Raw genomic sequence first — 12,080 nt, 5'->3', positions numbered from 1 at the left:
AATGGCCCATTGAGAAATGTTGGTCTACAGGCTAATTTCCTTTCAAAGCAGATCACCTGAAGGTTCATAAAAGCAGATAAGAACTGTGAAACAGTAACTATTTTTAAAGCATTTTGGGTTATAAAAATAAACTACTTTTTTGATTAGTCACTGGTAGCATCAAAATGAATTTTTCTTAGTTTTATGATAACAATTATTTGTTTTTCACTGAGGTAAAATTTACATAACATAAAATTAACCATTTGAAGTGTACAGTTCAGGGACTTCCCTGGTGGCGCAGTGGTTAAGAATCCTCCTGCCAATGCAGGGGACATGGGTTCGATCCCTAGTCTGGGAAGATCCCGCATGCTGCAGAGCAACTAAGCCTGTGTGCTGCAGCTACTGAGCCCACATGCTGCAACTACTGAAGCCCGCACCTAGAGCCTGTGCTCCACAACAAGAGAAGCCCACACACCACAACGAAGAGTAGCCCCCACTCAACGCAACTAGAGAAAGCCTACATGCAGCAACAAAGACCCAAAGCAGCCAAAAATAAATTAAAAATAAATAAATAAAGTGTACAATTCACTGGTATTTAGTACATTCACAGTGTTGTGTAACCAACACCTCTGTCTAGGTCCAGAATTTTTGTCATTACCCCAAAATGAAGCCCCATATGCATTAAGCAGTCACTTCTCATTCTCCTGTCCTCTTAGCCCCTGGCAACCACCAATCTGTCTTCTTAGATATTGTGGGTATTTTATATATATGAAATCATATAATATGTGACCTTTTGTGTCTGCCTTCTCTTAGCACAAAATTTTTAAGATTCATCCATGTTTAGCACATGTCATTACTTAATTCCTTTTTGTGGCTAAATAATCCCATTGTGTGGCTGTATTGCATTTTGTTTATTCATTCATCCATTGATGGACATTTGGGTTGTTTTCACCTTTTGGCTCTTGTGAATAGTGCATCTGTGAATATTTATATACAGGTTTTTGTTGGCAAAGCTGTTTTCATTTCTTTGGGTATATACCTAGGAGTAGAATTGCTGGATTTTATGGTAATTCTGTGTTTAACTTTTTGAGGAAACGCCAAACTGTTTTCCACAGCAAGTCTACCATCTTAAATTCCCACCAGTAGTGTATAATCGTTCCAATTTCTCCACATCCTCACCAGCAGATCCCAGTTATATTTAAGATGACATACTAAGTAATTGAATCAAAATGTCTGGATAGTGGGATTTTTTATCACTATAAAAATATAAAATTTTTTATATTTTTCTGGCTACACCTTTTAACCTTTATAGAATTAGCCACTATTACTATGGTTATTTTTTAATGTAAAATTTTATTTGTTCTCATTTGAGCAAACTAAAAGTAAATGCTTCACATTCATTATCGACAAGTGTAAGGTTAAAATTCGTTTTATATGTTGGACTGTGAGCTGAGTTGTAATCCACAAAAAAGATCTGAAGTCTTAATATATTTTAACAGAATTATTTTACAAGAGAAGAATGTAAGAGTTTGATTGGTCCTGGTAAGACTAGAATGCAAAAGGTTCTTACGGTTGATGTATTACACGGTACTCTGCTACCTCAGATTTTCTGTGGATGAAGTCTTGTATCTAGTGTTCACAGATCTCTATTTCTGCAACACAAGAATTTTGAATCAAGAATATAGGAATTGTGAGTCTGAATTCAAACTTGGGGACTCCAAATAAATTTAGAAGTAGTACTGAACTTTTGGATGGAGGCCAAACTGGTGTTGGAAGAGATGAGTGGGAGTCTCTTAGAATGATATCATTTGCATTAAACAAATAGTTTAGAAACAACTTGTTTAAAGTGGGGAAGCAGGTTCTGAAATGTTTTTAGCAAGAGAAGTCTCTAAGTGTTCTTTCACGCATCCTTTTACTTACAGTGTATTTATTATATACCGTGTGTGTTTGGCCCATGACTGTTTATTTAGTTATTGTATCATATTTTAAGTCTGAAGAAAGGAAATATTACAGGGTATTTTTGTGAAGTGTTTCTTTGAGGTAAAGTAGGCTTAGATTAAGTTATTTGTTTTTGTTTTTTAAACATGTGCTTCTTCAATTTACTCTCTTTTGTGTAGTCCTACTGGGTAAGAAAGTTTTCCCCAGCTTCACTCTGTAATTTGATTTAGGGAAAACAAGATATGCTTTCTCAAACTGTACCCCTCTTCCATAAGTTTTTATATGCTCTCCTTGCTGGTGTGTTTTCCCCTTTTTCTTACTCCATTGGTCTAGGATTAAGCTTTACTTTATAACATTGTGGTGATCTGACTTGATATGTGAAGGTTGAACTAAAAGATTTAGAAGATGAATGATTGTCATGTTTCATAAACTTTGTAATTACAATAGCACAGCAAAATTATCATCCTGATATTTTGTTTTTATCTAATACCAAAATACCAGGTTGATACTATTTAATTAAAATGTTTACAAAGTAACGATTTTTAAAAAAATAAGTGAGACCAAAAGTTTAATGCATATCAAATATTATCAATTATCAACAATTCAGAAAATGTCAAAAACCTTATAAAAATATTAATGTTAAATATATATTATTTGAACATAAGCTATTTGTGGATAAAATTAACAACATACATTTTGAATAAAAATACATTTTTATTCAAAAATAAAAATGAAGAATACTTAAGTGCAGGTTCAAATCTGCATCAGTGGTTCATTATCGAGCGATGATCATATCTTTGTGCATATTTTTCCTGCTGCTGAAGTTTTCTTAAACTTAATGAGTTGAAATAATGGTGAAAAAATAATTATAATCCCAAATATATTCATAGATAATCTCATTTCTTGTTCGATAGCTTTGAGATTTTTAAATTTAAATTTTATATATTTAAGGTTCATTTTTGATTGAAGTTTTAATGCTCATAGTTTAATGAGTCAAAAAGGTCTTACAAGACTAGCTAAGAAGAACCACAGCCCTCCAACCACTAACTTATTGCCTTGTCAGAGAGAAAAGCCAAGTGCGGTAAATACCTCCTCTCTCTTTTGCTCTCTCACCTCCTTCTCGTGACTAATATCAGCCCACTGGAAACCAAAACGGAAGGAAGTCATACAGATATCAATGCATAAAGGCCAACCTCCTTTTGCAGAGGGTGGGAATTGGATCTGAAAGGGCAAACAGGAAAAATTTAGCCCAATAGTTTTAATTTCTAAGACACCACTTTTTAGTGACTTTTTTTTTTTATATATAGTAATATAGTACCCAGTTTTTGGTTTTTACCTTTGTGAGGATTAAAATTTTTTTCCTTCTTTCATGGTCTTCTTCCTTCCAAGTGACGGTTTCATGCCCCCTTTATAAGGGGAATGTTCTGTCTTCCATATTAGAGATTTTTCCCAATTGTACACCCATCTGAGTGAATTTAAGAGTGAGGCACAAAAAGCTGACAGGAAGGTCTTTGCAGATGGATGGGGCTTCTGCTTTCTCATTCAGTAGGCCTGAAGTGGGACTTACAGAATTGCATTTCTAACTAGTCCCAGGTGTTGCTAGTCCAAGAATCACATTTTAAGAACCACTTTATTAAGGAGACTCACCTCTATGAAAGGAATGGATTGGAAGGAAGCAGAGAGAAAGTTAAGCTGCAGTGCGGAGAGTTCTGAAGCTACAATGGCCCATCAGAGATGTCCAAGTTAAGACAAAGAGCTGGGCCTTTATTACCCCCATGTTGATCAGCCTCTGGATGTGGGCTGTCCCTGGAAGGAGATATGACCTTAGGGAGTGAAGTTTTCTTCAGCATAGGTATCCCCATAGGGGGCTGACAGCTGAGGGCTTTCTGCTAGAAGCACTCCCAGCAGGTGTGGGGGACAGAGTCCTTCTTTCCTGAAAAGGGGAAATGGGTATATTACAGTATATTACAGAGTCCATATATGCTCTTTCCCAGTCATTTGCTGAGCTTCTTTGGATATGTAAGTTTGTGTTTTTTGCAAAATCTGGGGAAATTCTGGCCATTATCAGATATTTTTCTGTCTCATTATCTTCTCCAGTGGTACATAATTAGACCACTTGATATTGTACTATGAACCTCTGAAGCTCTGTTTATTATTTTGAAGATCTTTTTCTTTCTCCTTTAGAATCAGTAAAATGTATTGATTTATTTACTGGTTTAGTGTCCCCTTTTCTGCTGTAACTGATCTCCTTTAAGGTAATCCAATGAATTTTTCATTTCAGATATTGTCCTTTTTACTTCTAGAATTTCCATTTGGTTCTTTCATTTTGGTTCCGTCTCTCAGCTGAGATTCCTCCCAGGTGTACATTTATTATGACCATATTTTCCTTTAAATACTTGAATGTGTTTGTAATACTTGCTTTGAAGTCTTCATCTGCTAATTCTGATGTCTAGGTCATTCAGGATTTGGTTTCTTTGAGCTGCTTTTTTTTTCTTGACTCTGGGTCTCTTTTTCCTTTGTTCTGGTAAATTTTGCTTGTGTAATGGGTATTGTGAGTGATATGTTGTAGACTTTGGATTCTGTTATTTTTCTCTGATGAGTGTTAATTTTTTTTATCCTGGTTGCCAGTTAACAGGGCTGGATTCAAACTCCAACATTATCTCTTTTGTGTTAAGTAACAACAAAAGTCTCAACTCACATCTTTACACCTTCCAGCTATTGCTTTTTGCTGGTAACCTTGGAGTCTTCCCCAAATGAAGGTCATCCAAATATTTGGGCATAGTTTATACAGAAATTTTGTGACATTTTCCTTTCTGGGATTCATCTTTACTTTACAGTGGCTCTGGCAGCCCTAGACTTTGTCCTGTGGCTCCTCAGCTAGCAAGAAGGCAGATTTCTGCTTCCGTCCTGAGTGATTGTTGCTGTGTGGGCAGATAAGTGCTATCAGGCAACAGCCCTATAAATACAGCTCCTACCTGGTGCAGTTCCTTCTTTTAAGGATGACTTCCCTCCAGTTGCTACCTGATTTTGGTCTTGTTTGTTTTTATATTTTAATGTTTGTTTTTATATTTTATCCACAGTATATAATTGTTAAGGGTGGGAAGGTTACTCTAATATAAGTTAGCTTGTCATTTCAAAGCAGAACATTACAATATTGAAGCATTATTTTATTTTAGTTCAGTCAAAGCATCCATTATTCAAAGAATATTTTAGGAAATTGTAAAACATCCAGTAAATGGAATATTACGATACATTATGTTAAATTTTTGAAACAAAATTTGGAAACAAGGATGTCTGCTATCACTGCTACTCTTCACCTTTAGATGAGAGATTTTAGCCAAAGTAATTAGATAAGAAGCGGGGTGTGGGGGTGGGGGGAGGCCTAAAGATTGGAAAGGAAAAAAAATATTTTCATTAATTGTAAGTGAAATTATTATCAACAAGAGAATCTACATACTATTAGAACAGATAAGAGTTCAGGAAGGCTGCTGGATATAAGGTCAGCGTAGAATACCAATAGTTTTTCTGCACATCAGCATGCACATTAGCAAAAGCCAATTAGAAAACATATTAAGAAAAAAGAGATACAGTTTACAATACCATCTACAAGCTACCTAGTACTCTGTAACAAAAGATATAGAGAAAATTACATGACATTTTTAAAGGACAGACAAGAATAAATTCAGATTATCAGTAAACTCCCCCAGTTCAATCTATAATATCAGTGCAGTTCAATAAAACTCTTAGGACTTTTGTTGAGTTGGAAAAACAAAAAGCTCACCTGGAAATTAGAGGTCCAAGAATTCTCAAGGCTGTTCGGAAAATGGTTGAGGAGTGTCATACAAATTCAAAGTGTGGTGTTGGCTTAAGTATAGACAAGTAGATTAATAATAAAACTGAAAAAAAGCTGGAAACAGATTCAAACATATATGTAAACTTGACATAATAAAATAGAGAACAGTTGGTTTGCCAAATACCAAACAAGAATAAATTCTGATTAAAATAAAGATCAAAAACAAAAAAGCTACCTTCAAAAATTTTAGAATGAAATATAGAATGTCTTTAAAACCTTAGCTAGATAGGATTTCTTATGACAAAAAACACAGGTCATAAAGGAAAAAAATTAATAAATTTTACTAAGTCAAAAATTTAAACTTTGGTAAGTTATTAAAATGTACCACTAACAAACTTAAGTATATGTAACAAGCAAAAGATTAGTATCCAGAATATATTAAGAACTACTACAATTTAGTAAGAAATCATCAACTCCACTTAAAAATGGGCAAAAGCCAAGAACCAACAGTTTATGGAGGAGAACCCATGTGGTCAAAAAGCAGGTGAAAAGGTATACAACAATGCTAGTAATTGGGATAATGACAAAGAGTTTTTCATACCCATTAGAAAGTAAGTTTTTAATATATGTCAGCATAATATATGTATCATATATAAATGGCATATGTATATACATTTTTTTTCACGGAAGTTGACAGGAAAATAGGGACTACATATACTGCTGATGGAAGTATGAATGTATACAAGTGCTTGCGAAAGGAATTCTGTAATACATAATAAAACTGAAAAGATACATCCATGAATCCTAGAAAATCAACTTTTAGACTTATAACTGAGAAATTTTTGATTGTGTATACCAGGAGACATGTACAAAGACGTTATTGCAGCATCGTTTGTAGAAAAACTGAAAAGTACATAATTGGCTTTCAATAGAGGAATGGATGAATAAATTTGATACATTCATTCAATGGAATACTTTGAGCAGTTGAAATAAATGGACTTCATCTAAGTGTGTCAACATGGAAAGATCTCAAAAACAGGGTTGAGTGAAAAGGACATTTGCAGAATATATATAATGTAATGGCATTTATATAATCACTTAAAAGCTTCATGGAGCAATAGTGTATGTTGCTTGTAGATCTAATACACGTATTGAAATACCACCTGGGAAGGTTATACATCAGATTAATGATGGTTGTGTTTGGGAAGGTAGGGGAGGGTGTGAGACTGGACAGAAGAACAAAGGGGACTTAAATGTCTTCTATATCCCTCTATCATGTTTGTGTTAAGTATGAAGGGCTAGATTTAGATGTGTTCCCATTTTACTTTATAAGTTTATTCTTTAAAAGGCTGTCTTTTACATATTCTTTTCAGAGATTTACCAACTTGTTTGTTTGTGATAGGAAGTCACAGTCATCCTCTTTACATATCCTGTAGAGCAGTCAGTTTCTCGTAGAAGGGGAATATATTTAGATCTATTGTTTTTAAAATAATCTCATTTTCAAGTTCATATTAATTTCTCTGAAAACGCTTTCTTAAGTGGTCCCAAAGAGTTGTCTTTATATGGGGGACTAAATGTCTGTCATTCATTTATTCAACAGATTTTATTGAACATCTAACATATGCCAAATGGTAATACAGCAGTGAGCAAAACAGATGAATCCTGCTGTCATAGAGTTTAAATTCTAGACAAGGAAGATAGCCAGTAAACAAATAAATTAATAAAAATATTAAATGGTGGTAAGTGCAGTAATGAAATTTAAAACAGGATAAGAGGGATAGAGCGTGATGGAGAGTATTTTACATGAGGAAGTAGTCAGGGAAGAAGTGTCTGTGAAAGATAATATTGAGCAAAGTCATGAGGAAAGTGAACAGATAAGTTATATGGGAGAAGATTCTTAGATGCTGACCGAAAAAGCCATTGCAAGGCCCTACTCCTGCCTTGAGAAGCAGCATGGAGGACAGCGTGGCAGGAGCTGAATGAATGAGGAGTAGACTAATATGAGATGAGATTAGAAAAATAGCAGAGGGCTGGATCATACAGGACTTTGTTGGCCGTGATAAGGACCTTGGAGCATAGGACTAATGTGGTGGACGGTATCACTCTGGCTACTTGGTTGAGAATAGCCCACAAGGTAGGTGGTGGGGATGTAAAGATAGAAGCAGATAGAAGGTTATTATAACAGTTTTGAAAAGAAATGATAATGGTTTAGACCAAGGTGGTGAGAAATGGTTGTTTTGTTTTTTTTTTTTTGGCTGTGTCGGGTCTTAGTTGCCGCACGCGGGATCGACGTGTGGGCTTCTTTCTAGTTGTAGCACTCAGACTTGTCTCTAGTTGTGGCACGTGGGCTCAGTCTTTTCTCTAGTTCTGCATGCGGGCTTCTATCTAGTTGGGGCATGCAGGCTCAGTAGTTGCACGTGGGCTTAGTTGCCCCGTGACATGTGAGATCTTAGTTCCCCGACCAGGGATCGAACCCGAGTCCCCTGCATTGGAAGGCAGATTCTTAACCACTGGACCACCAGGGAAGTCCCGGTTGTATTTTTGATATATTACTTTTTAGCATCAATTCTTAATCTGTAGATTACCTTCTTATCTCAGGGAAACTGTGGGAGTTATTAAGAAGAGGGAAAAACAGCACACTTTAGCTGCTAATGAGTGAGAAGCTATACACACAATCTCCAAAGATTTTAAACTTCTAAAGATCTTCTGTGGGATGGTAAGGAGGGGATTTCAGTTCCTCTTACCTAGAGGTATCATTTACTTTTTCCTTTTAGTCATTGTGAATTTTGCAGTTGAGCTTAATCCAGTCATAATTTGTTCTTTAAATAATGAAATTTGAAATTCAAGTACAGGTGTAAAGTTTTGAGGTTACTGATAGAATTAACTGAATTGTGATTTAAATACTTATTTTTACTTACCCTATAGTTTAACTGTATAGCTATATACAAGGTAAATAACCACTTTTTTTTTCATTTATTTGGCTCTAGAACCTTTTATGGAAAATAATTTGGTTTGTAACATCTATTCAAGATAGTATATAAGCTGTCTTTGAACTTTTGCATGATTTCATTGCATTTGCACTTCGATATGTTAAAATCCAAATTATAGTTCAGTTATTTTATACCAGCTTCATTTGTATTATATATTAATTATTCACTTACATTCAGTAGTTCAGTTAAATTTTTATATAGTGGCTTTTTGTGTTATTTATTTCTAAATACAGTCTTTCTTTCCAACCCATATTAGCTAATCTTTATTATTACTTTTATGTCTATGGATTCTGTGTGTGTGTGTGTGTGTGTGTGTGTGTGTGTGTGCGTGTGCATGAGAGAGGGGGAGAAAGAGAGGAGGGGAAGAGAATCTACTTTTCTTTTGTTAATTTTTTGGCCGTGCCACGCGGCATGCAGGCTCTTAGTTCCGCAACCAGGGATGGAACCCGCGTCCCCTGCAGTGGAAACTAGGAGTCTTAACCACTGGACTGCCAGGGAAGTCCTCGAGAGAATCTACTTTGTAATAAGTCTTTAGAAATACAGATAATGTTACACCATTATGGCTTTTAAATGCTAAACAAATCATTGTCCAGAGTGTCAGGCATAGAGTAAAAATCATAATTCATTGTAAACTCTGTGTTCTATTTCTACGTGTAATAATACATCTGCACTTTTATGTATCACTAGAAACAAACTTTGTTCAAAAACATCTTTTACAAAGATAGAGCATATCAGCAATAGGGTGACTGTAGCAGTGAACTCAGAAAATATTCTGATCATGCTTTAGGATTGAATTTAGTACAATGAGTGGGAAGCAGACTTTTGTTTTGCTTTGTGAAACATGCAGTTTTAGGGTATGATGCCTAATCTTAAGAACTTTTGCTTATTTTTTTCATAGTACAGATAACGAATTACCATGTCTGTTTGAAAATGCTTTGAACATTTAATAAATTTATCAGTCTTATTAACTTAACTTTCTTTTTCTTTTAGCAAAACTATACAATCTAAAGTGGACTGCATTTTGGTAAGTGAAATAACTAATCTTAAAGTTCTTTTGTTATAAGGCTTTTCCCACTATATAAAATACATTTTTGAGTAAATATTTATTTTAAGTATAACTCAATTTAAGTGAATAAAATTTGACATTTAATTACAACCCTAGGGGTGAACTGGCTATGTGCTGTCTAGATACTTTCCTATATCTCATCAGTAATAATTGCATGTTTTTGAAACGTACTGGCTTTTACTAAAGATCACTTCAGCATTTAATAAAGTGAATGTTTATTTTTCTTTTCTAATAACTCTTAAAGGATTTGTTAAAGAAAAAATTCAAGATGTTTGATGGGTTAAGTTTTGTTGTGATAGTGTATTTTTTGTATTTGCGTTGCTAGACTTCAGGAATTAAAGCCACAATAATAGTTTACATTCAGGTTTGACTTGCAGACTATAAGAATTTGTTTAAATGATAGCTTTTTAAAATACTTTATGGGTTGGTTTTTGTTGCTATAATATACTTTTTATGTTTGGATTGCTGGCCTTCAGGCGTGAAAGCCACAAAAATAGTTTAAATTTAGATTGTGTTTTTAGTTCCTTAGATCTTCTCTTAAACATATGAGGGAAGAAGTATGCAGCTACTGAGACTACTGGAATAGTACTGACTTCTTTCATGGAAGTGTATATTAATGGAATGTTCCCTAGGCTCTAGAATATTCAGTGATTCTGCACTGTTAGATTCCCCAAAATGTCACTGTAGTTAGTCCTCTTTCTATATTTGTGATATCAGAACTTTCTTATTCAGGTTCAGGTCTTCACTATAAGGTAACATTTTTTTGTTAGGGAGTAAGTGTCTGTAGTGTCTGGTGCTGAAATAGTATGGGATCTTATTAGCTTATGATATTATTGTTAGTTTCTAGGTAGGTGAATAGATAACAGTACTTCATAGGAGAACAGGTAACTTGATCAGTTCTCCTATGCCTTTCTAACCTAATAGTTAAGAAAGAGGACTTTGTGGGGATGTTTTCTCCTTTTTTTTACTTACCTTTATTATCTTTTTTTTTTCCACAGTAACCCTCTGAAGCAGATAATCTTGTTACTTCCCTTTTACAAATAAGAAACTGATGCTCTTGCATTTACTTCAAAAAATAATTATTGAGCCCATGCTAGGTATAAGGGATACAACATTAAAAGGACATGTTGCCTTGCCCTCAAGAAATTCAGTCTGTTAAAATAGATTTAATAGTGCTCTTAAGATCTAGGGAGGTGGTGATTGGGGATGGATTGGGCGACCTTACCCCCAACCCCCAGAGCATTTTCTGAATCTCCCATCTCTGGAGTCTCATTGTTTATATCTGTTACTCAGTAACTATTGCATAATTACTCTGTGCTAGACCCTGTCTGGGTGTCAGAATACAGTGGTAAACAAGACAGATACAGTTGCTATCTAAGACCTCCTGCCCTTTTTTTTTTTTTTTTTTCAGTATCTGAGATAATGTTGGAGGATTATTCAATTTTTTCTTTTCTTTAAGAAAATTGAGACAGAAGACTGCTATAATTTATTAAATATGGCATTTATAAAATACTAAATAAGAACAAAAAGGTTTTTTTAATCTTTCAAGAGTTCAGAAGTGTTTATATTTTAGCATAAGTTTTAAAGTTATATGTATCTGATGAACAAGATAGTAAGATCTCTGTCTTCATGAATCTTACATTTTACTGAGTGAAGTAGACATTAAATGAATGGTAAAATAAATAAACATTATAACTTCAGGTAACCATAAATACTATTACAGAATTTTTAAAGGCAACAGGAGACAACTGATGGTGGGTAGGATAACCTCAGATTGGGTGATTAGGAAAAGTCTCTGAGGAAATGACATTTGAGAGAAGACCTGAATAATAGGAAGCCAGTCTTGTGTGAAGATCTGCCAGTGACACATACTAGGCAGAGGGAACAGAAAGTACAAAAATTCTGAAGCAGAAATGAGTCTGGGATGTTTGAAGAATACAAAGAACCCAGTATGCTGGAACTTATGAAAGGAGGAGAGGATGATAGGAGAAAAGTCTAGATAGGGCTTATTTAGCTATGGCAAATAGTTTGTATTTTCTTCTAAATGAATGGAAAGCCAATTAAAAGGTTTTAAGTAAGAAAATAGTATGATCTAGTTTTTTTGTTTGTTTGTTTTTTAATACCTTAGCTGTTGTTGGAAAATGGGCTTGTAGGGGGATGAGAGTAGAAGCAGGAAAGCCAGTTAGGCTATTCGAAAAGTCCAAGTGAGAATATAAGGCTCTTGCTCAGATGATGACAGTGGAAGATGGGGAAAAAATAGATGAATTCAAGGCATATTTTCGATATAAAGCCAGTAGGCCTTGCTTGCTGACGT

The 12,080-nt window shown here is 34.6% G+C and overlaps 1 protein-coding gene across 2 annotated transcripts in view; it reads left to right on the top strand.

Annotated features, from left to right (window-relative positions):
• RFX7 (regulatory factor X7) overlaps nt 1-12,080 on the top strand; it is a 144,703-nt gene that overhangs the window by 44,106 nt on the left and 88,517 nt on the right. For both annotated transcript variants that reach the window (XM_029236523.1, XM_029236521.1), the window contains exon 3: nt 9,691-9,724. In XM_029236523.1, the coding sequence (XP_029092356.1) occupies nt 9,691-9,724 (34 nt within the window). The remainder of the gene's footprint in view (nt 1-9,690; nt 9,725-12,080) is intronic.

This window comes from Monodon monoceros, unplaced genomic scaffold, assembly GCF_005190385.1.
Source record: "Monodon monoceros isolate NGI ecotype Baffin Bay Population unplaced genomic scaffold, NGI_Narwhal_1 Super_Scaffold_21, whole genome shotgun sequence".
Lineage (NCBI taxonomy): Eukaryota > Metazoa > Chordata > Mammalia > Artiodactyla > Monodontidae > Monodon > Monodon monoceros.
The sequence above is the reverse complement of the archived record's forward strand: the minus strand, read 5'-3'. Positions and strand labels throughout refer to the sequence as shown.